At 38.6% G+C, this 27,996-nt stretch overlaps 1 protein-coding gene across 2 annotated transcripts in view; it reads right to left on the bottom strand.

Annotated features, from left to right (window-relative positions):
• The window catches only part of RFC1 (replication factor C subunit 1), an 85,144-nt gene that overhangs the window by 52,672 nt on the left and 4,476 nt on the right, over window positions 1-27,996 (bottom strand). For both annotated transcript variants that reach the window (XM_059067040.2, XM_067036272.1), the window contains exons 2-4: window positions 8,302-8,430; window positions 3,832-3,907; window positions 387-509 (exon numbers count right to left, since the gene is read on the bottom strand). In XM_059067040.2, the coding sequence (XP_058923023.1) occupies window positions 387-509; window positions 3,832-3,907; window positions 8,302-8,430 (328 nt within the window). The remainder of the gene's footprint in view (window positions 1-386; window positions 510-3,831; window positions 3,908-8,301; window positions 8,431-27,996) is intronic.

The raw sequence follows: 27,996 nt of genomic DNA, 5'->3' as shown, positions 1-27,996 counted from the left end.
ATAAAGCACAAATATGAAGTCATTATATACTTAGATTGTTATGACTTTAACACCCAAGATAAAAAAACTTACATTAAAAAGTTTTAAAACAACCCAATAATATTTGAATATATGATTCAAGACAGAGCTTCAACATATATGCTTCAATATACAGCACTTTAAAAAAAATTCTAAGAACGAATTCCCCTATAACTGGCCCTTAACTCACAGAAAATGCCAAAGATAATTACAACCTTCCCCTGGTAAATATAATTCAACAAACCAAAAAAGGCAACAGAAATTCAGTTCAAAGTGAAGGAGGTACATTTAGATACCAACGAGAAGCTCAAGAACATAACACACACTATGCTTTTTTCTAAAACAGTAAACATATTCGGTACCCTTACCTGTTTCTGAAATGTATGTAACAGGATCCTGGTGTCGAATTTTAGCAGGTTTAGAAGACAGTGGCAATTTTTCTGGTCGCTTTTTGGAGTTTTTTACCTGCACTGTCTCCTCTGATTCTGAATCTAAATGAGAGGAAAATTAAAACTTTGAAAAAAGATAGTATAATATAGTGTGTTTTTAAAGTGGGATTTTTTGTTTTGTTTGTTTTTTGGCTGTGCCATGCATCTTTTGGGATCTTAGTTCTCTGACCAGGGATCAAACCCGGGCCCACAGAAGTAAAAACACCAAGTCCTAATCACTGGACCACCACGGAATTCCCTTAAAGCGGTTATTATTAACCAATTCCTCAAGACCCCTTTCAAGGCAAATCTCCTTTATAAATTCTCATAGGTTGCCTTCTATCCAGTGTTAAGCCTTTGTATTACTTTTCTGTTGCTGCTGTGACAAATCACCACAAACTTAGTGGCTTAAAACAACACAAATGGGGAATTCCCCAGCGGTCCAGTGGTTAGGACTCTGTGCTTCCACTGCAGGGGTCACGGGTTCTATTCCTGGTCAGGGAACTAAGCTCTTGCATGCCGCATGAAGCAGCCAAAAAAAAACAACAAACCAACACAAATGTATTATCTCACAGTTCTGGAGGTTGGAAATCCAATTTGGGTCTCACTGGGCTAAAACCAAGCATCAGGATGGCTGTGATCCTTTCTGGATACTATAGGGAAGAATACATTTCCTCACCTTTCTAGTTTCTAGTGACTGCTAGCATTCCTTAGCTCATGGCCCCCACTTCCTCTATCTTCAAAGCCTGCAACATTAGGCAAAGTCCTTCTCATGCTGCCATCTCTCTAATTCTCTAACCTTCTTCCACAGTCAATCTCTCTCTAAATCTCTTCTTCTGCCTTCCTCTTCTTTGTGACCACACTGGGCCCATCCAGATAACCTCCCTACTTTAAGGTCATCTGATTATCAACCTTAATGTCACCTACAATTTTAATTCCCTTTTGCCACGTAACCTAACATATACACAGGTTCTAGTAACTAGGGTGTGGACATCTTTGGGGGCCATTATTCTGTCTACCACAAATCTAATCACCCAGAGCACTTAAATATAAATCAAGACAAAGTATAAATACCTAGTATATGTCTGGTACACAATAGAGGGGTTTCAGAAACTTTAGTGTTCTTCCTCTTCCTCTCACCATGCATTTTTAAATCCTGTCTCATACTGTTCTAAAATGTATCAAACAATTAAATTTCCACTTTCCCAAAAGATGGAAACTCCTGGGGAATGGTGATATGTACTTATTTCAAATTCTTTACAATTCTATACAGCAGTAAAAGACTCACAATAAACACCCAAGTACTTTTAGAAAATGAGTCAGAATCTTTGCGACCACTGTCAAAATCCTGACAATCTATAAATGCTTCCTTAGGTTACATTTCTAATTTTTAAGAATTCACACCGGGCTTCGCTGGTGGCGCAGTGGTTGAGAGTCCGCCTGCCAATGCAGGGGACACGAGTTCGTGCCCCGGTCTGGGAAGATCCCACGTGCCGCGGAGCAGCTAGGCCCCGTGAGCCATGGCCACTGAGCCTGCGCGTCCGGAGCCAGTGCTCCACAACGGGAGAGGCCACAACAGTGAGAGGCCCGTGTATAGCAAAAAAAAAAAAAAAAGAATTCACACCAAATAGATCTTCTCAAAAAAAAGCAAAACCTAAAACTTCCTGAGTTCTACCATTATTTTAACATATCAAAAGGCATGCATAAAAGTGTATGTTCCCGGGCTTCCCTGGTGGCGCAGTGGTTGAGAGTCCGCCTGCCGATGCAGGGGATATGGGTTCGTGCCCCGGTCCGGGAGGATCCCACATGCCGCGGAGCGGCTGGGCCCGTGAGCCATGGCCGCTGAGCCTGCGCGTCCGGAGCCTGTGCCCCGCAACGGGGGAGGCCACAACAGTGAGAGGCCCGCGTACCACAAAAAAAAAAAAAAAAAAAAAAAAGTGTATGTTCCCAATCTTAAAAGTACAGTTGATCCTTGAACACGGGTTTGAATTGCACATGTCTACATATACACAAATTTTTTTCAATAAATACGTTGGAAAAACTTTTGGAGATTTGCAACAATTTGAAAAAAGAGACAAACCACGTAGCCTAGAAATATCGAAAAAGTTAAGTAAAAAGTATGTTATGAATGCATAAAATATATGTAGATACTAGTCTCTCCCTACACATAGGTATAAGGTGATTTTTAATATAAAATTAATGTGTAAGTTTTGTTTTATAACTTTGCTTTCAAAGAATTACATTACTATACAGTATGCCTCTCTGTAACTAGAGAAACTGCATATCAGCCTATCTATCATCACAGGTGAGTTTTTTTTAATGTAACAATGTTTCCAATACTGTATTATGAATATGACTGTAATACTGTATGCCAAAATTTTATAACAGATTCATTCATTAGCGCATAGGCTAGGCTATCATGAAGCAATTGTATCAACAACACTAGGCTACCATAAAGTAATCATACTACTGCTTCTTCATTATCAATGCATGAAGTGTTATATCTGTAAATAAATACGAACTTCCTTTTCACATTACCCTTTCATTTTTGATGTCTAGTGTTAGTAATACATATAACATCTACAGTCTTTTGTATCATATTAGACAATACTGAGAGATGATTCATCTTGTAAACAGATGACATAAACTTACAGTATCAATAAATACAGCACAGTACTGTAAAGGTATTTTCTCGCCTTAAGATTCTCTTAATAACTTTCTTTTCTCTAGCTTACTTATTGTAAGAATATAGTAAAAACTATATATAACATACAAAATATGTATTAATTGACTTTTTATGTTATTGACAAGGCTTCTGATCAGCAGTAGGCTATTAGTACTTAAGTTTTGCAGGTAGTCAAAAGTTATATGCAGATTTTCAACTACAAGGGGGGTTGAAGCCCCAACCCTTGCATTATTCAAGAGTCAACTGTATATTCAAAGTTTTTGTGTTTGTTCCTTTTTAACTGCAACAAAAAAGGACCAGATCAAAAGCACACAAATTATATTTTAGATCTTTGTTTCTAAAGCAACATTTTATGGCACTATTTTTTCAAATTCAGCTTCTAAGAACTTCAACTGAAAGAGAAGCTAATATGAATATTTTAAAAAATAAATATACCATATTCAAAGTAAGTTTCAGACACACTGTATATACTATCTCCCCTCCCAAACAAAACTTTAATATATTAACATATTTCAGCTCTGATAAATTCTGTAGCATAATAAAGTTGTTTTCAACTTTACTTGAACATAGAGCCCTCTTCTCACAGCACCTGTTAACATCATGGAGAGCTGTGTGTCTCAGAACGTCAGTCTGGAAAACACTATTCTAACAGATATAAAATAGTTTTTAAACTTGAAAGCTCCTCAAAAGAAATATTACCTGAATCATAGATGATCCTCTTTTTCTTGTTTGGTTGCTTCTGCTTGAAGTCATCTTCTTTACAAGAACTATTTACCTATAAACATCACAGTATAATTAGAACACAGAGAAGCCCATATAACTTAGCTGTTTTTTCCTCATTAGATTTGGGCTCAATAGTTCACAACTAGAGGAACGCTGCCCCACCCCAGGAAACATTTCTGCTTGTCATAACTGGGGTGAGGGTGTTACTGGCATATAGTGGGTAGACTAGGGATACTACTAAACATCCTGCAATGCACAGGACAGTCCTCCACAACGAAGAATTATCCTGCCCCAAATGTCAGTAATGCCCATATTAGGCTAAAGAACAGGCCAGACCCATCATCAAAAAGATAAGAGATGACAAATGCTGGTGTGGGTGTGGAGAAAAGGGAACCCTTGTGCATCATTGGTGGGACTGTAATCAGTGCAGCCACTACAGAAAACAGTATGGAGGTTCCTCAAAAAATTTAAAATAGAACTAACTACCATACGACCCAGCAATTCCACTTCTGAGAATGTAACCAAAGGAAACAAAAACACTAACTTGAAAAGGTATCTGCACCCACATGTGGTAATCACTGTGGTAATCATTTCATAATATATGTAAGTCAAACCATCATGCTGTACACCTCAAACTTATACAGTGGTGTATGTCAATTATTTCTCAATAAAACTTGGGGGGCGGGAGCAGGGGAGAGAATAAGCCAGATAATAATTGCATCAGATGGCAAAGGCAGGATTGTAGAAAAGGCTATATTATTATTTATTTCCACTTTCAACACTAACCTATGTATAACAAAGAGTAAAAGGATATCACATATTACAAGGCAAGTGCTTCCTGAAAATGAAAAATTGAGACAGAAATAAAAGCTAAGGAGTTGTGGGCCTATCACTACTCATTGCCTGGTGGAAAACTAAATAAAACCAAGGCAAAGGGTATTAATATTTATATTTTTTAGTTATATACACATTTCTAACATATTCATAAGGTATTACTAATATTTTGTAGTTATACATCACATTTCTAACACATTCAAATTTTCCCCAAAAAAATCAAGAAAGTAGACAGCAAAAAAAACGACTATAGTCAATTACAAGGTAGAAATATGTTTCTATCCATTATAATAAAACTTCAAAAACTTAAGCACAATCAACTAGCTTGGAAGAAAATGAGATGAATAAACCACTGTAATTCAAATACAGCACCAGACTAGAGGACAGGGTTAGAAACAAGGACAATAACTCAAAAGTGAGAGAAAGGGGTATCCCAGGAGGGAGAGAGCCACAAAAGGGGTGTTCCAAATTCTGTCAATAAACTTAGCCCAAATCTGTGGCTGTCTCCTGAACTATATATGCACAGAAAAACTCGAAGTGCCCAGCTAAGGTTAAAAAAAATTGAACAAAGATTTCAGATGCTTCCCATTACAGAGTGGACAAGAGTTTGGAGTTTGAGTTCAGGCAAGTTAACTGTCTGTTAAACTAAAAGAATTAACACCCTTTGGAGGAAATAACAGAATCCAAAGTTCCTACATTGTAAAATTCACACTATGCAAGGCAAATCCAAAATAACCAAATGTACAAAGAAATAGGAAATGTGACCTGTGATGGTTACTTTTATCTGTCAACTTGACTGGGCCACAAGGTACCCAGATATTTCATCAAACAAGATCAAACAGAATTTGCCTTGCTAGGTTTTAGACTTGCTTGGCACCTGTCACCCCTTCTTTCTTCTGATTTCTCCCTTTTGAAATGGGAATATGTATTCTATGCCTTATTATTATATTTTGGAAGCACATACTTCCCCTGGTTTCACAGGTTCACAGCTGGAGAAGAATTTTGTCTCAGGATGCATCATACCTCAAGTCTCACCCATATATGATTTAGATGATATTTAGATAAGCCTTTGGACTTCAGACTTTAGAACTGGTGATGCACTGAATTAAGACTTTGGGGGGCTTTAGAATGGAATAAATGTATTTTGCATGCAAAAATGACATGAATTTTGGGTGACCATTGGCAGAATAATATGGAATGAAAGCTTGTATCCCCCCAAAATTCATACATTGAATTCCTAACCCCCAGTATGGCTGTGTTTGGAGATGGAGTCTCTAAGGAGGTAATTAAGGTTAAATGAAGTCATAAGGGTAGAGCCCTGATCTGACAAGTTAGTGTCCTTATAAGAAGAGAAACCAGACAACTCACGTGCATACACTCACTCACTCTGTCTCTCAACCTCTCTCCCCATGTGCTCACACCAAGGAAAGGCTATGTGAAGACTCAGCAAGAAGGGAGCCATCTGCAAACCAGAAAGAGAGTTCTCGAGAGAAACTGAATTGACTGGAACCTTAATCATAGACTTCTAGCTTCCAGAACTGTAAGAAAATAAATTCCTGTTGTTTTAAGTCAGCCAGTCTATGGTATTTTATGGTATCCCAAACTGACTAATACATGACCCACAGACTCAAGATAAAAGGCACTAAACTGAGATGAATCCAGATGCTAGAATTAGTAGGCAATGCTAGAACTGAAAAATACCATACTTAAAACAAAATATTCACTGCATAGGCTTAATAGCAAATTGGAGATGACAGAAGAGTCAAAGAACTTGAGGACAGTAATAGAGAAATTATCCAATCTGAAGTACAGAGAAAAAAAGAATAAAAATGAATAAGCTGCAATGATCTGTGACACAATTCCAAAATTCTTTTTTTTTTTTTTACATATTTATTTATTTATTTAGGCTGCACCAGGTCTTAGCTACGGCACACGGGATCTTTAGTTGCGGCATGAGGATTTCTTAGTTACAGCATGCAAACTCTTAGTTGTGGCATGCATGCAGGATCTAGTTCCCGGACCAGGGATCTACCCAGGCCCCCTGCACTGGGAGCATGGAGTCTTATCCACTGAACCACCAGGGAAGTCCCGCAATTCCAAAATTCTAATGTGTATATAATTGGAATCCCATAAGAAGAGGAGAGAGAGAATGAGGCAGAAATATATTTGAAGAAATAATGGCAAAAGTTCCCAAATTTGAAGAAACATATAAATTTACAGAGTCAAGAAGCTCAGAGACCCTAAACAGTATAAACACAAGAAAATCACACACAGGTACACCATGGGCAAAGCTGAAACGCAAAGATAAAGAGAAAATCTTTTAAAGCAGCATGAGGAAAATAATACATTACATACAAGAGAATACAACATGACTGCTAACATCTCACCAGAAAAAATGGAGGCCAAAAAAAGAATGGGACATTTTTAAGTGATGAAACAAACTGTCAATCCAAAACTCTATATCCAGCAAAAATATCCTTCAAAAATGAAGGCAAAATAAAGACATTTTTAGATAAACAAAAACTTACAGGATTCACTGCCAACAGACCTACTCTACAAGAAATGCTTAAAAAAATTATTCAGGTTTAAAGAAAAGGATATTAGATGGAAATTCAGATCTTCAATAAGAAATAAAAAGCACTAGAAGAAGCAAATACATAGTTAAGTAAAAAAGATCAATTCTCCTTTTTTTTTTTTTTTTTGCAGAGCAGAAAACTGAGGTTTGTATTTTAGTCTCACCTAAGAAATAAAAAAAAATATGTGTTTAAATTATAATTTACTGATGATTTTGATGGTTTGCTTATTTTAAATTATTATATGTATTTGTTTATAATTTTAATCTTACATATTTAAAAAATTTTAATTTTGCTTATCTTATTAATTTAAGGTAAGTTTTTATTGAGAAATAATTGACATGAAACATTATATTAGTTTCAGGTATATAACATGAAGATTTGATATTTGTATATATTGCAAAATGATCATGATAAGTCATTAACATCCATCACCACACATGGTTACGAATCAATTTCCCTTTTAATTTCTTCAAAATAATGTCAGTTTACAGCAATAATTATTACACTGAATGTGGGGTATTAATGTATGTCAATATAATACATATGCCAACTAGGGCATAAAGGATGGGGTGGTGATAAACAGACCTGTAAAGTTGCAGAATTCTTACATTTTACACAAAGTGGATCAATATTAACTCAAATACACTATTGTAGTCATCGCCTGCTTTTCATAGTGACATTATATCTTAACTTCTCTGAGGCCCAAGGAGGACAGGAAAAAGAATAAAGCTTTCCTCCAAAGCCTTCCCTCACCAGAAGCCCAATACCATTCACCTGGCACTCCTGTCTTTATGAGCAAATTTTGGTCTTAAAACACAAAGTTTTAACAACTAAAAAGGGTTCCATGTCTAGTGAAGGAAAACACCAAGCTATGAATGCAGTAAGATATATTAACCAGAAATAAATAATACCTTATTACTTTTCTTCTTCCTCTGCTAAATGAGTTGAAATCTATATTTACTCAAGGCTCCAAATATATCAAATCTCAGAATTGAGTTTATTTTATACAATTCAATATTGTATCTGGAAAACTGACCTTGATTTCCTTTATTCCTTTCTTTGCTTTTATAGTTTCTTCAGCAGACTTCGTTTTCTCATTCTTCTTTGCTGTTTCACTTACAACTTTCTTTCCACTTGGTATAACCCCAAAGAATTTTCGAATATCCTAGAAGCAAAAAAGGAGAATCATAAACAAACATTAACTGCACAAAATTCTAATTTCAATTGTAAAAAGGAACAACTCTCCACACACACTGGTTTACTCTCAGTAATTTCTTCATAATGAGATAGCTCCATGTGTGCAGCAGCATTCCTTCTACATGTAAAAGTTAACTGATAGAGGGTAGGCGAGAAGATGGCGGAAGAGTAAGACGCGGGGATCACCTTCCTCCTCACAGATACATCAGAAATACATCTACACGTGGAACTTCTCCTATAGAACACCCACCGAACGCTGGCAGAAGACCTCAGACCTCCCAAAAGGCAAGAAACTCCCCCACGTACCTGGGTAGGGCAAAAGAAAAAAGAATAAACAGAGACAAAAGAATAGGGACGGGACCTGCACCAGTGGGAGGGAGCCGTGAAGGAGGAAAGGTTCCCACACACTAGAAGCCCCTTCTCGGGCGGAGACTGCGGGTGGCGGAGGGGGAAGCTTCGGGGCCGCAGAAGAGAGCACAGCAACAAGGTGCGGAGGGCAAAGCGGAGAGATTCCGCAGAGGATCAGTGCCGATCAGCACTCACCAGCCCGAGAGGCTTGTCTGCTCACCCGCCACGGCGGGCGGGGCTGGGAACTAAGCCTCGGGCGGATCCCAGGGAAAGGTCTGGAGTTGGCAGAGTGAAAACAGCCTGAAGGGCCGTGTGGATTAAAGGCTCTTGGCACTCCAGCCAGGTGTCAAGGCTGTGTCTCTGAGGTGGGAGGACAAACCTCAGGACACTGGTCCACAAGAGACCTCTCAGCTCCACGTAATATCAAACGGCGAAAATCTCCCAGAGATCTCCATCTCAACGCCAAGACCCAGCTTCACTCAAGGACCAGCAACGAACAGTGCTGGACACCCTATACCCAACAAAGAGCAAGACAGGTCTACAGCCCCATACATTAGCAGAGAGGCTGCCTAGAATCACAGTAAGGCTACCGACATCCCCATACACGCCACCAGACGTGGACCTGCCCACCAGGGAGACGGGATCCAGCCTCATCCACCAGAACAGGGGCAATGGTCCCCCAACCAGGAAACCTGCTCAACCCACTGAACCAACCTCAGCCACTGGGGACAGCCACCAAAAATAGATAGAACTACGAACCTGCAGCCTGCAAAAGGGAGACCCCAAACACAGTAAGATAAGCAAAATGAGAAGACAGAAAAACACACAGCAGATGAAGGAACAAGATAAAAACACACCAGACCTAACAAATGAAGAGGTAATAGCCAATCTACCTGAAAGAGAATTTAGAATAATGATGGTGAAGATGATGCAAAATCTTGGAAATAGAATAGACAAATTGCAAGAAACAGTTAACAAGGACCTAGAAGAAATAAAGAGGAAGCAAGTAATGATGAGCAACACAATAAATGAAATGAAAAATACTCTAGACGGGATCAGTAGCAGAATAACTGAGGCAGAAGGACGGATAAGTGACCTGGAAGATAACGTAGTGGAAATAACTACTGCAGAGCAGAAGAAAGAAAAAAGAATGAAAAGAACTGAGGACAGGGCTTCCCTGGTGGCGCAGTGGTTGAGAGTCCGCCTGCCGATGCAGGAGACACGGGTTCGTGCCCTGGTCCGGGAAGATCCCACATGCCGCGGAGCGGCTGGGCCCGTGGGCCATGGCCACTGAGCCTGTGCGTCCGGAGCTTGTGCTCCGCAACGGGAGAGGCCACAACAGTGAGAGGCCCGCATACCGCAAAAAAAAAAAAAAAAAAAAAAAAAGAACTGAGGACAGTCTCAGAGATCTCTGGGACAACATTAAACACACCAACATTCGAATCATAGGGGTCCCAGAAGAAGAGAAAAAGAAAGGGACTGAGAAAATATTTGAAGAGATTATAGTTGAAAACTTCCCTAATATAGGAAAGGAAATAGTCAACCAAGTCCAGGAAGCACAGGGAGTCCCATACAGGATAAACCCAAGGATAAACACGCCGAGACACATAATAATCAAACTGTCAAAAATTAAATACAAAGAAAACATATTAAAAGCAGCAAGGGAAAAACAACAAATAACACACAAGGGAATCCCCATAAGGCTAACATCTGATCTTTCAGCAGAAACTCTACAAGCCAGAAGGGAGTGGCAGGACATATTTAAAGTGATGAAGGAAAAAAACCTACAACCAAGATTACTCTACCCAGCAAGGATCTCATTCAGATTTGATGGAGAAATTAAAACCTTTACAGACAAGCAAAAGCTGAGAGAGTTCAGCACCACCAAACCAGCTTTACAACAAATGCTAAAGGAACTTCTCTAAGCAAGAAACATAAGAGAAGGAAAAGACCTACAAGAACAACCCAAAACAATTAAGTAAATGGTAATAGGAATGCACATATCAATAATTACCTTAAATGTAAATGGATTAAATGCTCCCACCAAAAGACACAGACTGGCTGAATGGATACAAAAACAGGACCCATATATATGCTGTCTACAAGAGACCCACTTCAGACCTAGGGACACTTACAGGCTGAAAGTGAGGGGATGGAAAAAGATATTCCATGCAAATGGAAATCAGAAGAAAGCTGGAGTAGCAATTCTCATATCAGACAAAATAGACTTTAAAATAAAAACTATTACAAGAGACAAAGAAGGACACTACATAATGATCAAGGGATCGATCCATGAAGAAGATATAACAATTGTAAATATTTATGCACCCAACATAGGCGCACCTCAATACATAAGGCAAATACTAACAGCCATAAAAGGGGAAATCGACAGTAGCACAATCATAGTAGGGGACTTTAACACCCCACTTTCCCCAATGGACAGATCATCCAAAATGAAAATAAATAAGGAAACACAAGCTTTAAATGATACATTATACAAGATGGATTTACTTGATATTTATAGGACATTCCATCCAAAAACAACAGAATACACATTTTTCTCAAGTGCCCATGGAACATTTTCCAGGATAGATCATATCTTGGGTCACAAATCTAGCCTTGGCAAATTTAAGAAAATTGAAATCGTATCAAGTATCTTTTCTGACCACAACGCTATGAGACTAGATATCAATTATAAGAAAAGATCTGTAAAAAATACAAACACATGGAGGCTAAACAATATACTACTTAATAACGAAGTGATCACTGAAGAAATCAAAGAGGAAATCAAAAAGTACTTAGAAACAAATGACAATGGAGACACGATGACCCAAAACCTATGTGATGCAGCAAAAGCAGTTCTAAAAGGGAAGTTTATAGCAATACAATCATACCTTAAGAAACAGGAAGCATCTCGAATAAACAACTTAACTATGCACCTAAAGCAATTAGATAAGGAAGAACAAAAAACCCCCAAATTTAGCAGAAGGAAAGAAATCATAAAGATCAGATCAGAAATAAATGAAAAAGAAATGAAGGAAATAGCAAAGATCAATAAAACTAAAAGCTGGTTCTTTGAGAAGATAAACAAAATTGATAAACCATTAGCCAGACTCACCAAGAAAAAAAGGGAGAAGACTCAAATCAATAGAATTAGAAATGAAAAAGGAGATGTAACTGACTCTGCAGAAATACAAAAGATTATTAGAGATTACTAAAAGCAACTCTATGCCAATAAAATGGACAACCTGGAAGAAATGGACAAATTCTTAGAAATGCACAACCTGCCAAGACTGAACCAGGAAGAAATAGAAAATATGAACAGACCAATCACAAGCACTGAAATTGAAACTGTGATTAAAAATCTTCCAACAAACAAAAGCCCAGGACCAGATGGCCTCAAAGGCGAATTCTATCAAACATTTAGAGAAGAGCTAACACCTATCCTTCTCAAACTCTTCCAAAAGATAGCAGAGGGAGGAACACTCCCAAACTCATTCTATGAGGCCACCATCACCCAGATACCAAAACCAGACAAAGACGTCACAAAGAAAGAAAACTATAGGCCAATATCACTGATGAACATAGATGCAAAAATCCTCAACAAAATACTAGCAAACAGAATCCAACAGCACATTAAAAGGATCATACACCATGATCAAGTGGGGTTTATCCCAGGAATGCAAGGATTCTTCAATATACACAAATCAATCAACGTGATACACCATATCAACAAATTGAAGGAGAAAAACCATATGATCATCTCTATAGATGCAGAGAAAGCTTTTGACAAAATTCAACACCCATTTATGATAAAAACCCTGCAGAAAGTAGGCATAGAGGGAACTTTCCTCAATATAATAAAGGCAATATATGACAAACCCACAGCCAGCATTGTTCTCAATGGTGAAAAACTGAAACCATTTCCACTAAGATCAGGAACAAGACAAGGTTGCCCACTCTCACCACTCTTATTCAACAGAGTTTTGGAAGTTCTAGCCACAGCAATTAGAGAAAATAAAGAAATAAAAGGAATCCAAATAGGAAAAGAAGAAGTAAAGCTGTCACTGTTTGCAGATGACATGATACTATATAGAGAGAACCCTAACGATGCTACCAGAAAACTACTAGAGCTAATCAATGAATTTGGTAGAGTAGTAAGATACAAAATTAATGCACAGAAATCTCTGGCATTCTTATACACTAATGATGAAAAAACTGAGAATGAAATTAAGAAAACACTCCCATTTACCATTACAACAAAAAGAATAAAATATCTAGGAATAAATCTACCTAAGGAGACAAAAGACCTGTATGCAGAAAATTATAAGACACTGGTGAAAGAAATTAAAGATGATACAAATAGGTGGAGAAATATACCATGTTCTTGGATTGGAAGAATCAACATAGTGAAAATGACTCTATTACCCAAAGCAATCTACAGATTCAATGCAATCCCTACCAAATTACCACTGGCATTTTTTACAGAACTAGAACAAAGAATTTCACAATTTGTATGGAAACACAAAAGACCCCGAATAGCCAAAGCAATCTTGAGAACGAAAAATGGAGCTGGAGGAATCAGGGTCCCTGACTTCAGACTATACTACAAGGCCACAGTAATCAAGACAGTATGGTACTGGCACAAAAACAGAAATATAGATAAATGGAACAGGATAGAAAGCCCAGAGATAAACCCACACACATATGGTCACCTTATCTTTGATAAAGGAGGGAAGGAAACACAGTGGAGAAAAGACAGCCTCTTCAATAAGTGGTGCTGGGAAAACTGGACAGCTACCTGTAGAAGTATGAAATTAGAACACTCCCTAACACCATACACAAAAATAAACTCAAAATGGGTTAAAGACCTAAATGTAAGGCCAGACACTATCAAACTCTTAGAGGAAAACATAGGCAGAACACTCTATGACATCAATCACAGCAAGATCCTTTTTGACCCATCTCCTAGAGAAATGGAAATAAAAACAAAAATAAGCAAATGGGATCTAATGAAACTTAAAAGCTTTTGCACAGCAAAGAATACCATAAACAAGACCAAAAGACAACCCTCAGAATGGGAGAAAATAGTTGCAAATGAAGCAACTGACAAAGGATTAATATCCAAAATTTATAAGCAACTCATGCAGCTCAATAACAAAAAAACAAACAACCCAATCCAAAAATGGGCAGAAGAACTAAATAGACATTTCTCCAAAGAAGATATACAGATAGCCAACAAACACATGAAAGAATGCTCAACATCATTAATCATTAGAGAAATGCAAATCAAAACTACAATGAGATATTATCTCACACCGGCCAGATTGGCCATCATCAAAAACTCTAGAGGGCTTCCCTGGTGGCGCAGTGGTTGAGAATCCGCCTGCCGATGCAGGAGACACGGGTTCGTGCCCTGGTCCGGGAAGATCCCACATGCCGTGGAGCGGCTGGGCCTGTGAACCATGGCCACTGAGCCTGCGCGTCCGCAGCCTGTGCTCCGCAATGGGAGAGGCCACAATAGTGAGAGGCCCGCATACCACAAAAAAAAAAAAAAAAAAACTCTAGAAACAATAAATGCTGGAGAGGGTGTGGAGAAAAGGGAACACTCTTGCACTGTTGGTGGGAATGTAAAATGATATAGCCACTATGGAGAACAGTACTGAGGTTCCTTAAAAAACTACAAATAGAACTACCATATGACCCAGCAATCCCACTACTGGGCATATACCCTGAGAAAACCATAATTCAAAAAGAGTCATGTACCAAAATGTTTATTGCAGCTCTATTTACAATAGCCAGGACATGGAAGCAACCTAAGTGTCCATCAACAGATGAATGGATAAGGAAGATGTGGCACATATATACAATGGAATATTACTCAGCCATAAAAAGAAATGAAACTGAGTTATTTGTAATGAGGTGGATAGACCTGGAATCTGTCATACAGAGTGAAGTAAGTCAGAAGGATAAAAACAAATACCGTATGCTAACACATATATATGGAATCTAAAAAAAAAAAAAATGTCATGAAGAGATTAGTGGTAGGATGGGAATAAAACACAGACTTACTAGAGCATGGACTTGAGGATATGGGGAGGGGGAAGGGTAAGCTGTGACGATGTGAGAGAGTGGCAGGGACATATACACACTACCAAATGTAAATTAGAAAGCTAGTGGGAAGCTGCAGCATAGCACAGGGAGTTCACCTCTGTGCTTTGTGACCACCTAGAGGGGTGGGATACGGAGGGTGGGAGGGACGGTGACACAAGAGGGAAGAGTTATGGGAACATATGTATATGTATAACTGCTTCACTTTGTTGTAAAGGAGAAACTAACACACTATTGTAAAACAGTTATACTCAAATAAAGATGTTAAAAAAAAAAAGTTAACTGATAAAATTACGTCAGTTTAAAAAAATGTGCCTGGGGACTTCCCTGGTGGTCCAGTGGTTAGGACTCCTCACTTTCACTGCTGAGGGCCCACGTTCAATCCCTGGTTGGGGAACTAAGATCCCGCAAGCTATGTGGTGTGCATCCCCCCTCCCCCCAAAAAAAGATTTAAAAAATAATGTGCCTAATGAAAAGTAATATTAATTCCCAGAATCTGGCCAAAAACAGGGCAAAAATAAACAAAGGAAATTTTTCCTAACCACAGCACAACTACTAAAGAGGCAAGAAACAAGCATTTATTGATCATGCATGCACATACCCCATCATCTCAGGCATAGCAGGTGAAAAGACAAGGAGTTGAAGAACATAATCCTTGCCTATGGGATTTTGTTTTTAATATTTATTTATTTATTTGGTTACACTGGGTCTTAGTTGCGGCAGGCAGGCTCCTTAGTTGCACCTCCAGGGCTCCTTAGTTATGGCATGCATGTGGGATCTAGTTCCCTGACCAGGGATCAAACCCAGGCCCCCTGCACTGGGAGCGCGGAGTCTTATCCACTGTGCCACCAGGGAAGTCCCGCCTATGGGATTTATACTCCAGTTTGAGAGAAGAATAACTCTCAGATCCCTGATCATTTAAGACCTTAATAACTAAGAACCTTGAAATTATTTTCCTTTACATGATTTTTCCAAATTCTGAAGAAAAAATTTTGACTACAATACTTTCTTCAATTACTCTACCCCATGTTAAACAACAGAATCAAATTAATCATACTGAAACATTTACAATGTAATTTACAATTAATATCACTCACCTTTCTTATCCTTTGCGTATTCTTCCCTACCCTTTTAGATTTTAGCTTTGAAGAAACTGTGGTACAGAAAACAGGGAATAGACCTTAGAATGAGAAACCTCTGGTATGAATCTCTGCTCTAGTGCTTTCTAGCTGGGTGACCCTGAGCAAGTTACTTTTATCTGTTTTCTCAACAGTAAAGCGAGACTAATACTCCCTACACTTTATGAGGATTAATCATGCATCTATCACAATATTGGCTCAGTAAAAAGCTTCCCTTCTCCCTCATTTATGAACTATTATCCCTTCATGTCACTGAAACATCTCCATTTACAGTTGTCTCTGCTCACAGGCAAGGGTATAAGGAACAAAGTATAATGAGAATTTAGGATCTGAATTCCAAAGGATAGGCTCAAGAGCCTGTTGTATTGTTTTCCCTATTCCTATCCTTAATGGTCATAAGCCTGAGTCTTCAATTCTTTTTATCTGTTCCAACCCATCTCTATTGTAGTGAGGAAAGTGCCTGTTAAAAGTACTTTACCAAGTGTAAGAAAGGTAACAACTTTTCTCCTAAATCCTGGCAGTAATTGTCAAACCCTTAAAATGTCAAAAATCCCAAACAAGTGTGTTACACAAAGACACACACACACAGCTTTGTGGTTAAGGCAATAAAGAAAAAAGATAAATGAGGTACACAGACATGTTAAATTTTTTTTGAAAGGTTACAGACTTCCCTAGTTTCATATACCCTCTTTTATAAATTTCTTAATATAAAAAAGTCACAAATCCATCCTAATAAAATCTAAAAAATACTGTTTGCAGAATGGATACCTCAATTATGAAACTGAGACATTTGTGCCAGGTGCTAAAGAAAAGATAGACGAATAAGAAAGCCAGAAAGCCACAGTCTTCTGTATAATTTGCAAAGAATTGAGTTTGAGGCTAACAACTACTTACTTTATTGCTTCTGGAGGAAGTGAGAGTTTCACATTGGAGTTTCACTTTTGAAATTACCAAGTGAGTCTTCATGCAAACAGTGGTGATTTTTTAAACACATACAAACACATACACACACACACATACACACAGCACACATGCACCATGGAAATATCAAAACTAAATATTAATAATCAGCTTAAAGTCAATGATGGTTTTCCATCTGTGTTGGAACCACAAATACTTAAAAAAGCAAGAGAAAGAAAACAAAATATAATTCAGTAAATGGAATTGTTGGTAACATTGAGCTCTCTGATTTTTGTCTGTTCCATACTGCCAATCCTCAGCATTATTGTAACCTTTCCTCCCTGAGTAATTCTTCCTATTCACAATCCCTTTCTTTTCCTTTCCCTTTATTCTACCCTACTCTCCCATTCCCCATACCCTTATACTCTGATGGCAGCTGAAAAATTAAATTACAGCATCCTGATCTAACTCAATATATATTAAAAATCTAAACTTTCGGAAAAGAATTTACATCAGAATGAAGGTGATTCTACTCACACCTCTTTAGGGATTATCTCCAGTGTGAGCAGCCATCTGGTGTATGAACATTTAGGAGCCAAAGGTCACCAATTTGACTTTAATTTATAGTGTGACTTCACCTTACTCTTAATTAACATTCCCTGTCTGGTATTCCTGGTCTTCGAAGACTAGTGACTAATCGAACTCCCAAATAATGGATCTAGACATCACTCTTACCTGCATGGAATAATTCTTGCTAAGTATATAAGTAGAAAAAGGAACAAATTTTTAAGTTTACTTTTATAATCTTAGCAAAGGGAAGTCCTTCCAAGCAGAACATCATGGCTAGAAACCACCCATAAAAAAAGACAGATTTGACTGCATAAAAATAAAACAAAAGATGCCATAAACAAAGTTAAAATATAAGCAACTAACATGAAAATATCTACAACATGTTATATATAAGAGGGCTCCCACAAATCAATAAAAAATAACCCAGTAGAAAAATGAGTAAAAGCTACCAGTAGACAAATTATAAAGAAATGCAAATAACCAAACAACATAACAAAAGATGCTCAACTTCACAAATAATAAACAGATAAATTAGAACTTGATTATATTTCCCTAAGTGTTGAAAGACTGATAATGTCCAGATATGTCAAAGTTGTGGGGAAACATGCTCACATACTACACTGCTAATAAAAGAAAAAATTGGTATAACCTTCCCAAGACAATCCAACAATATCTATCAAAATTTTAAATGTGCATACCCTTTGTCCCAGTAATTTCATTTCTAAAGGAAATGGTAAAAGAAATAGTTTTATTTCAGGAACCAAAAGAGAGTAGTAATTCACTCTTCTTACTTTCTTTTTTAATAGTTACTAATTGAACAGGTCAGTTCAAATAACGCAAAAGATTTAGGCAAAAATCACATAAAAATTAAAACAAATTTTAGCACACACAGCTAATAGTAACAAGTAAGTTTTTCACACTTTTACTTACAGCTACTGGACATAGATTTATCTCTTCTGATGATTCTGTGAGGTATAAAGGCAAATAGAATGATTTATCTCCATTTTATAGGTAAGTAAGTGGAATTAAGTCAGACAAAAAAAAGCTTTTTGTCAGTTTTGCCACTTACTTCCAGACACTTGGGATGAATTACTTAACTTCTCTGGCCCTTAGTTTCCTCATAATGCCACTTACTCCACAGGATTCCTGTGGGGATCAGAAGAGACGGCACAACAGAGTGGAACCTGGTCCTCTGATTCCAAATCCCTTTCATAGTTCTCTACTTGACCATGACTGCCCCCTCATAGTTTTACCATAATTCTAAGGATCTATGCAAAAGTAGCCATAATCCACAACTAGCAATATGGCCTTTCCATTCTCATTATTCCTGATACATTTGATCCTTGTGTGATTACAGGCAGGCACTTAGGACACAAACAGGAAAATACCCCTCATGAGGCTACCTGGGAGACAAATTAGTATATAAAGAATTAAATACAAAACAGTGCTAAGACAGAGCTAAATCACAAAACTGTAAGAGCACCAGGAGCACCTAACGCAGAGAGCCTCAGGGACAGTTTACCAAAAGAAGCAACCCCTGAAATGGGTCCCAAAATAATTAATAGGAGATACTTTTGATAGTCATAGAAATCTGAGGTTGAAAACATTGCTGTAAGTTCCATACAGCAGGCCTGTCTAGCTTACTCACCTCTGTATCTCAAGTACAGGGCCAGCACCTCAGACAAGCAGATGCTTAATTAATAATGGTTGAACACATGAGTGGTTATTCCTAAGGTCACTGACCTTCACACCTGGGCTCAGAAAGAGAAGTTCTTAATTATATAAAATGAAACTCATGGTAAATTTGTTTTAAAGATTCTGTATTAAAATAATCTTTACTTGAGATTAATTTTTTGCCATCACTTTACCTATTGCACTTTGTTTTAAGAAACTTTAAGTGGGTATTAAATTAACACTTATTGTGTATTATTACTTCTATCATATGGTACTCTCTTGTCATATTACAATATTGTGGCTACAAAAAGCAAAACACTTTCACTTTTAGTATAATACTTCCTCTTCTTCAGGGTTTTTTCCTGAAGCCTATTAATGGCTCTCCATGAACCCTAAGGTAAAAACTTCTGATTCACATATCCACACTGCACAAGCTAACTCACATCCATCTCAATGTCAGTACCACTTAAAAACAACTGCTACCTCCTAAATCTTGTCTCGACTCAAGACCTGTGAGCTCCATATCCACGTAGCCAATAGTCTGTCATCTCCACCTCTACCAAATGCCCCAAAGGTGCCTCCAACTCATAATGTCCAAAACTAAGCCCATATTTTGGAGGCTTGCTTCTCTCTCTTTATTTCCCACCTCAATGCATAGCACCACCATTCACGAAAAACAGAAAAATGAGCACTGTTTTTCCTCCTCATTCTAACCCTCCACCTAATCAACCAACCCAACCTAATCTCCCAAATACTGCTGTCTTCTTTCCTCTATTTCTGTTGCCAGTGCCCTGATTTAGGGCTTCATTTACTTTTTTAACAAACCCTTAAATAGGACTTCCTCTGCGCCAGACAATGATTTAAACACTTAAAAAAATTAATTTAATCCACAGAAAAAAATCTATGACATTCTTTAACTTTAATTCACAGATGAAAAAACTGTGAATGACAAGGCATTTTCTAGTAAAAGTTTTGAAATTTAAATGCTCTTAAGTGTAAGCAAAAAAAAAAAAAAAGATTTATTGCACTCTCCTACCCTAAAGGTGTAACTAACAATTCTACAACACTATTAAAGAGAAGCATTGCCTATCAGGCAAACCAAATGCAATTTTAATATGCATAAGTCAAGACAAAGTACCAGACCTTGCTGGTACTCAAAACAATCATGCATTTTTTAGAATTTTCTAACTTGGTTGATTATAAATCTATTAACAGAGATGAAAAAAAAATTTTTTGCAATAAATACTCCTAAACCTGCATAAAGTAAGCCATCGTAATGACCTTTTAACTTTAAAAAGTCAAAGTACAAAAGCTGATATATATCTACTTTGAAGTATAACCAAACAGCTCTAATAACTTTTTTCCACTGCTGATGGGCTCAACCAACCAACAAGTTATATGTGCCTACCAAAAATGCAAAGAGAGACAGAACTGCCCCAGAGCCCGAGGGGAGGGCTGCCTCACTGAGGCTGCCGGCTGTGGAGGGGCCCTGAAGCCGCGACAGGCAGTAGTGGCGATGGCAGGCCGGATCACTCATCCTGGGGTAAGCCAGCTGCCATGTCATGAGGACACTCAAGCAGCCCTAAGGAGAAATCCATGTGGCAAGGAACTGAGGCCTCTAACCTACAGTCATTTTTGTTGATGATGGGATGCCGTCAGATATGACTTCATTAAACACAATAATACAATTATAATTCAACTTCTTTGTGACAAGTGAAATTTTAAAAGATTCAAGGAAAAGATAATATTTTACCACTTGTGGGGGAGGAGCTTCAAGATGGCAGAAGAGTAAGATGCAGAGATCACCTTCCTCCCCACAAATACATCAGAAATACATCTACATGTGGAACAACTCCTACAGAACACCTCCTGAATGCTGGCAGAAGACCTCAGACCTCCCAAAAGGCAAAAAACTCCCCACGTACCTGGGTAGGGCAAAAGAAAAAAGGAAAAGCAGAGACAAAAGAATAGGGACAGGACCTGAACCAGTGGGAGGGAGCTGTGAAGGAGGAAAGGTTTCCACACACAAGAAGCCCCTTTGCAGGCGGAGACTGCTGGTGGCGGGAGGTAAGCTTCAGAGCCACGGAAGAGAGCACAGCAACAGGGGTGCAGAGGGCAAAGTGGAGAGACTCCCGCACGAAGGATCAGTGCTGACCAGCACTCACCAGCCGGAGAGGCTTGTCTGCTCACCCGCCGGGGTGGGCGGGGGCTGGGAGCTGAGGCTCGGGCTTCGGTCGGATCCCAGGGAGAGGACTGGGGCTGGCGGCCGTGAACACAGCCTGAAGAGGTTAGTGCACCACGGCTAGCCGGGAGGGAGTCCGGGAGAAGTCTGGAGCTGCCGAAGAGGCAAGGGATGTTTTCTTCCCTCTTTGTTTCCTGGTGCAAGAGGAGAGGGGATTAAGAGCGCCGCTTAAAGGAGCTCCAGAGACGGGCGCGATCCACGGCTATCAGCGCGGACCCCAGAGACGGGCATGAGACGCTAAGGATGCTGCTGCCGCCACCAAGAAGCCTGTGAGCAAACACAGGTCACTGTCCACACCTCCCCTCCTGGGAGCCCATGCAGCCCACCACTGCCAGGGTCCTGGGATCCAGGGACAACTTCCCCAGGAGAACGCACGGTGCACCTCAGGCTGGTGCAACGTCACACTGGCCTCTGCCGCCGCAGGCTCGCCCCGCATCCGTACCCCTCCCTTCCCCGGGCCTGAGTGAGCCAGAGCCCCCGAATCAGTGGCTCCTTTAACCCCGTCCTGTCTGAGCGAAGAACTGACACCCTGTGGCGACCCACACACAGAGGCGGGGCCAAATCCAAAGCTGAACCCCGGGAACTGGGCGAACAAAGAAGAGAAAGGGAAATTTCTCCCAGCAGCCTTAGGAGCAGCGGATTAAAGCTCCACAATCAACATGATGTACCCTGCATCCATGGAAAACCTGAACAGCCAACGAATCACCCCAAATTGAGGAGGTGGACTTTGAGAGCAAGATATATTATTTTTTCCCCTTTTCCTCTTTTTGTGAGTGTGTATGTGTATGCTGCTGTGTGAGATTTTGTCTGTATAGCTTTGCTTTCACCATTTGTCCCAAGGTTCTGTCTGTCCGTTTTTGTTTTTTGTTATACTTTAAAAAAATTTTTTTTCTTAATAATTATTTTTTAATTTATTAACTTTATTTTATTTTATTTTATCTCCTCCCTCCCTCCCTCCCTCCCTCCCTTTCTTTCTTTATTTCTTGCTATTTTTCCTCCCTTTTATTCTGAGCCGTGTGGATGAAAGGATCTTGGTGCTGCAGCCAGGAGTCAGGGCTGTGCCTCTGAGGTGGGAGAGCCAACTTCACGACACTGGTCCACAAGAGCCCTCCCAGCTCCATGTAATATCAAATGGCGAAAATCTCCCAGAGATCTCCATCTCAACACCAACACCCAGCTTCACTCAATGACCAGCAAGCTACACTGCTAGACACCCTATGACAAACAACTAGCAAGACAGTAACACAACCCCACCCATTAGCAGAGAGGCTGCCTAAAAACATAATAAGGCCACAGACACCCCAAAACACACCACCAGACGTGGACCTGCCCACCAAAAAGACAAGATCCAGCCTCATCCACCAGAACACAGGCACTAGTCCCCTCCACCAGGAAGCCTACACAACCCACTGAACCAACTTCAGCCACTGGGGACAGACACCAAAAACAAAGGGAACTACAAACCTGCAGCCTGCAAAAAGTAAAATAAGCACAAAAACAGTAAGATAAGCAAAATGAGAAGACAGAAAAACACACAGCAGATGAAGGAGCAAGATAAAAACCCACCTGACCTAACAAATGAAGAAGAAATAGGCAGTCTACCTAAAAAAGAATTCAGAATAATGATAGTAAAGATGATCCAAAATCTTGGAAATAGAATACAGAAAATGCAAGAAACATTTATCAAGGACCTAGAAGAACTAAAGAGAAAACAAGCAACAATAAACAACACAATAAATGAAATTAAAAATACTCTAGATGGGATCAATAGCAGAATAACTGAGGCAGAAGAACAGATAAGTGACCTGGAAGATAAAATAGTGGAAATAACTACTGCAGAGCAGAATAAAGAAAAAAGAATGAAAAGAACTGAGGGCAGTCTCAGAGACCTCTGGGACAACATTAAATGCACCAACATTCGAATTATAGGGGTCCCAGAAGAAGAAGAGAAAAAGAAAGGGACTGAGAAAATATTTGAAGAGATTATAGGTGAAAACTTCCCTAATATGTGAAAGGAAATAGTTAATCAAGTCCAAGAAGCAGAGAGAGTCCCATACAGGAAAAATCCAAGGAGAAACACGCCAAGACACATATTAATCAAACTGTCAAAAATTAAACACAAAGAAAACATATTAAAAGCAGCAAGGGAAAAACAACAAATAACACACAAGGGAATCCCCATAAGGTTAACAGCTGATCTTTCAGCAGAAACTCTGCAAGCCAGAAGGGAGTGGCAGAACATATTTAAAGTGATGAAGGAGAAAAATCTACAACCAAGATTACTCTACCCAGCAAGGATCTCATTCAGATTTGATGGAGAAATTAAAACCTTTACAGACAAGCAAAAGCTGAGAGTTTAGCAACACCAAACCAGCTTTACAACAAATGCTAAAGGAACTTCTCTAGGCAAGAAACACAAGAGAAGGAAAAGACCTACAATAACAAATGCAAAACAATTAAGAAAATGGGAATAGGACCATACATATCGATAATTACCTTAAATGTAAATGGATTAAATGCTCCCACCAAAAGACACAGACTGGCCGAATGGATACAAAAACAAGACCCATATATATGCTGTCTACAAGAGAGCCACTTCCAACCTAGAGACACATACAGACTGAAAGTGAGGGGATGGAAAAAGATATTCCATACAAATGGAAATCAGAAGAAAGCTGGAGTAGCAAGTCTCATATCAGACAAAATAGACTTTAAAATAAAGACTATTACAAGACACAAAGAAGGACACTACATAATGCTCAAGGGGTCAATCCAAGAAGAAGATAAAACAATTTTAAATATTTATGCACCCAACATAGGAGCACCTCAATACATAAGGCAAATACTAATAGCCATAAAAGGGGAAATCGACAGTAACACATTCATAGTAGTGGACTTTAACACCCCACTTTCACCAATAGACAGATCATTCAAAATTAAAATAAATAAGGAAACACAAGCTTTAAATGATACATAAACAAGATGGATTTACTTGATATTTATAGGACATTCCATCCAAAAACAACAGAACACACATTTTTCTCAAGTGCTCATGGAATATTCTCCAAGATAGATCATATCTTGGGTCACAAATCAAGCCTTGGTAAACTTAAGAAAATTGAAATTTTATCAACTATCTTTTCCAACCACAATGCTATGAGACTAGATATCAATTACAGGAAAAGATCTGTAAAAAAAAAAAAAAAAAAAAAAAAACACATGTAGGCTAAACAATACACTACATAATAACGAAGTGATCACTGAAGAAATCAAAGAGGAAATCAAAAAATACCTAGAAACAAATGACAATGGAGACATGACAACCCAAAACCTATGTGATGCAGCAAAAGCAGTTCTAAAAGGGAAGTTTATAGCAATACAATCCTACCTTAAGAAACAGGAAACATCTAGAATAAACAACCTAATGTTGCACCTAAAGCAATTGGAGAAAGAATTAAAAAAAACCCAAAGTTAGCAGAAGGAAAGAAATCATAAAGATCAGATCAGAAATAAATGAAAAAGAAATGAAGGAAACAATAGCAAAGATCAATAAAACTAAAAGCTGGTTCTTTGAGAAGATAAACAAAATTGATAAACCATTAGCCAGACTCATCAAGAAAAAAAGGGAGAAGAACCAAATCAATAGAATTAGAAATGAAAAAGGAGAAGTAACAACTGACACTGCAGGAATACAAAAGATCATGAGAGATTACTACAAGCAACTCTATGCCAATAAAATGGAAAACCTGGAAGAAATGGACAAATTCTTAGAAATGCACAACCTGCCAAGACTGAATGAGGAAGAAATAGAAAATATGAACAGACCAATCACAAGCACTGAAATTGAAACTGTGATTAAAAATCTTCCAACAAACAAAAGCCCAGGACCAGAAGTCTTCATGGGTGAATTCTATCAAACATTTAGAGAAGAACTAACACCTATCCTTCTCAAACTCTTCCAAAAGATAGCAGAGGGAGGAACACTCCCAAACTCATTCTATGAGGCCACCATCACTCTGATACCAAAACCAGACAAAGATGCCACAAAGAAAGAAAACTACAGGCCAATACCACTGATGAACACAGATGCAAAAATCCTCAACAAAATACTAGCAAACAGAATCCAACAGCACATTAAAAGGATCATACACCATGATCAAGTGGGGTTTATTCCAAGAATGCAAGGATTCTTCAATATACGCAAATCAATCAACGTGATACACCATATTAACAAACTGAAGAAGAAAAACCATATGATCATCTCAACAGATGCAGAGAAAGCTTTCGACAAAATTCAATACCCATTTATGATAAAAACACTGCAGAAAGTAGGCATAGAGGGAACTTTCCTCAACATAATAAAGGCCATATATGACAAACCCACAGCCAACATTGTTCTCAATGGTGAAAAACTGAAACCATTTCCACTAAGATCAGGAACAAGACAAGGTTGCCCACTCTCACCACTCTTATTCAACATAGTTTTGGAAGTTCTAGCCACAGCAATTAGAGAAAATAAAGAAATAAAAGGAATCCAAATAGGAAAAGAAGAAGTAAAGCTGTCACTGTTTGCAGATGACATGATACTATACATAGAGAATACTAAGGATGCTACCAGAAAACTACTAGAACTAATCAATGAATTTGGCAAAGTAGCAGTATACAAAATTAATGCACAGAAATCTCTGGCATTCTCATACACTAATGATGAAAAATCTGAGAGGGAAATTAAGAAAACACTCCCATTTACCACTGCAACAAAAAGAATAAAATATCTAGGAATAAACCTACCTAAGGAGACAAAAGACCTGTATGCAGAAAATTATAAGACACTGGTGAAAGAAATTAAAGATGATACAAATAGATGAAGAGATATAACATGTTCTTAGGTTGGAAGAAAATGACTCTACTCCCCAAAGCAATCTACAGATTCAATGCAATCCCTATCAAACGACCACTGGCATTTTTCACAGAACTAGAACAAAAAATTTCACAATTTGTATGGAAACACAAAAGACCCCGAATAGCCAAAGCAATCTTGAGAACGAAAAATGGAGCTGGAGGAATCAGGATCCCTGACTTCAGACTATACTACAAAGCTACAGTAATCAAGACAGTACAGTACTGGCAGAAAAACAGAAATATAGATCAATGGAACAGGATAGAAAGTCCAGAGATAAACCCATGCACATATGGTCACCTTATCTTTGATATAGGAGGCAAGAATATACAGTGGAGAAAAGACAGTCTCTTCAAAAAGTGGTACTGGGAAAACTGGACAGGTACATGTAAAAGTATGAGATTAGAACACTCCCTAACACCATACACAAAAATAAGCTCAAAATGGATTAAAGGGCTTCCCTGGTGGCGCAGTGGTTGTGAGTATGCCTGCAGATGCAGGGGACACGGGTTAGTGCCCCAGTCCAGGAAGATCCCACATGCTGTGGAGCGGTTAGGCCCATGAGCCATGGCCGCTGAGCCTGTGTCCAGAGCTTGTGCTCCACAACGTGAGAGTCCACGACAGTGAGAGGCCCGCGTACCGCAAAAAAAAAAAAAAAAAATAGGATTAAAGACCTAAATTTAAGGCCAGAAACTATCAAACTCTTAGAGGAAAACATAGGCAGAACACTCTATGACATAAATCACAGCAAGATCCTTTTTGACGCACCTCCTAGAGCAATGGAAATAAGAATAAAAATAAACAAATGGGACCTAATGAAACTTAAAAGCTTTTGCACAGCAAAGGAAACCATAAACAAGACCAAAAGACAACCCTCAGAATGGGAGAAAATAGTTGCAAATGAAGCAACTGACAAATGATTAATCTCCAAAATTTACAAGCAGCTCATGCAGCTCAGTATCAAAAAAACAACCCAATCCAAAAATGGGCAGAAGAACTAAATAGACATTTCTCCAAAGAAGATATACAGATTGCCAACAAACACATGAAAGAATGCTCAACATCATTAGAGAAATGCAAATCAAAACTACAATGAGATATCATCTCACACCAGTCAGAATGGCCATCATGAAAAAAATCTAGAAACAATAAATGCTGGAGAGGGTGTGGAGAAAAGGAAACACTCTTGCACTGCTGGTGGGAATGTAAATTGATACAGCCACTATGGAGAACAGTATGGAGGTCCCTTAAAAAACTACAAATAGAACTACCATATGACCCAGCAATCCCACTACTGGGCATATACCCTGAGAAAACCATAATTCAAAGAGTCATGTACCAAAATGTTCACTGCAGCTCTATTTACAATAGCCCAGAGATGGAAGCAACCTAAGTGTCCATCATCAGATGAATGGATAAGGAAGATGTGGCATATATATACAATGGAATATTACTCAGCCATAAAAAGAAACGAAATTGAGTTATTTGTAGTGAGATGAATGGACCTAGCATCTGTCATACAGAGTGAAGTAAGTCAGAAAGAGAAAAACAAATACCGTATGCTAACACATATATATGGAATCTAAGAAAAAAAAGGGTCATGAAGAACCTAGGGGTAAGACGGGAATGGAGACACACACCTACTAGAGA

This window comes from Kogia breviceps, chromosome 6, assembly GCF_026419965.1.
Source record: "Kogia breviceps isolate mKogBre1 chromosome 6, mKogBre1 haplotype 1, whole genome shotgun sequence".
In the NCBI taxonomy this organism is placed as follows: Eukaryota; Metazoa; Chordata; class Mammalia; order Artiodactyla; family Physeteridae; genus Kogia; species Kogia breviceps.
Note: the sequence above shows the minus strand (reverse complement) of the source record. Positions and strands in the feature narration are given on the sequence as shown.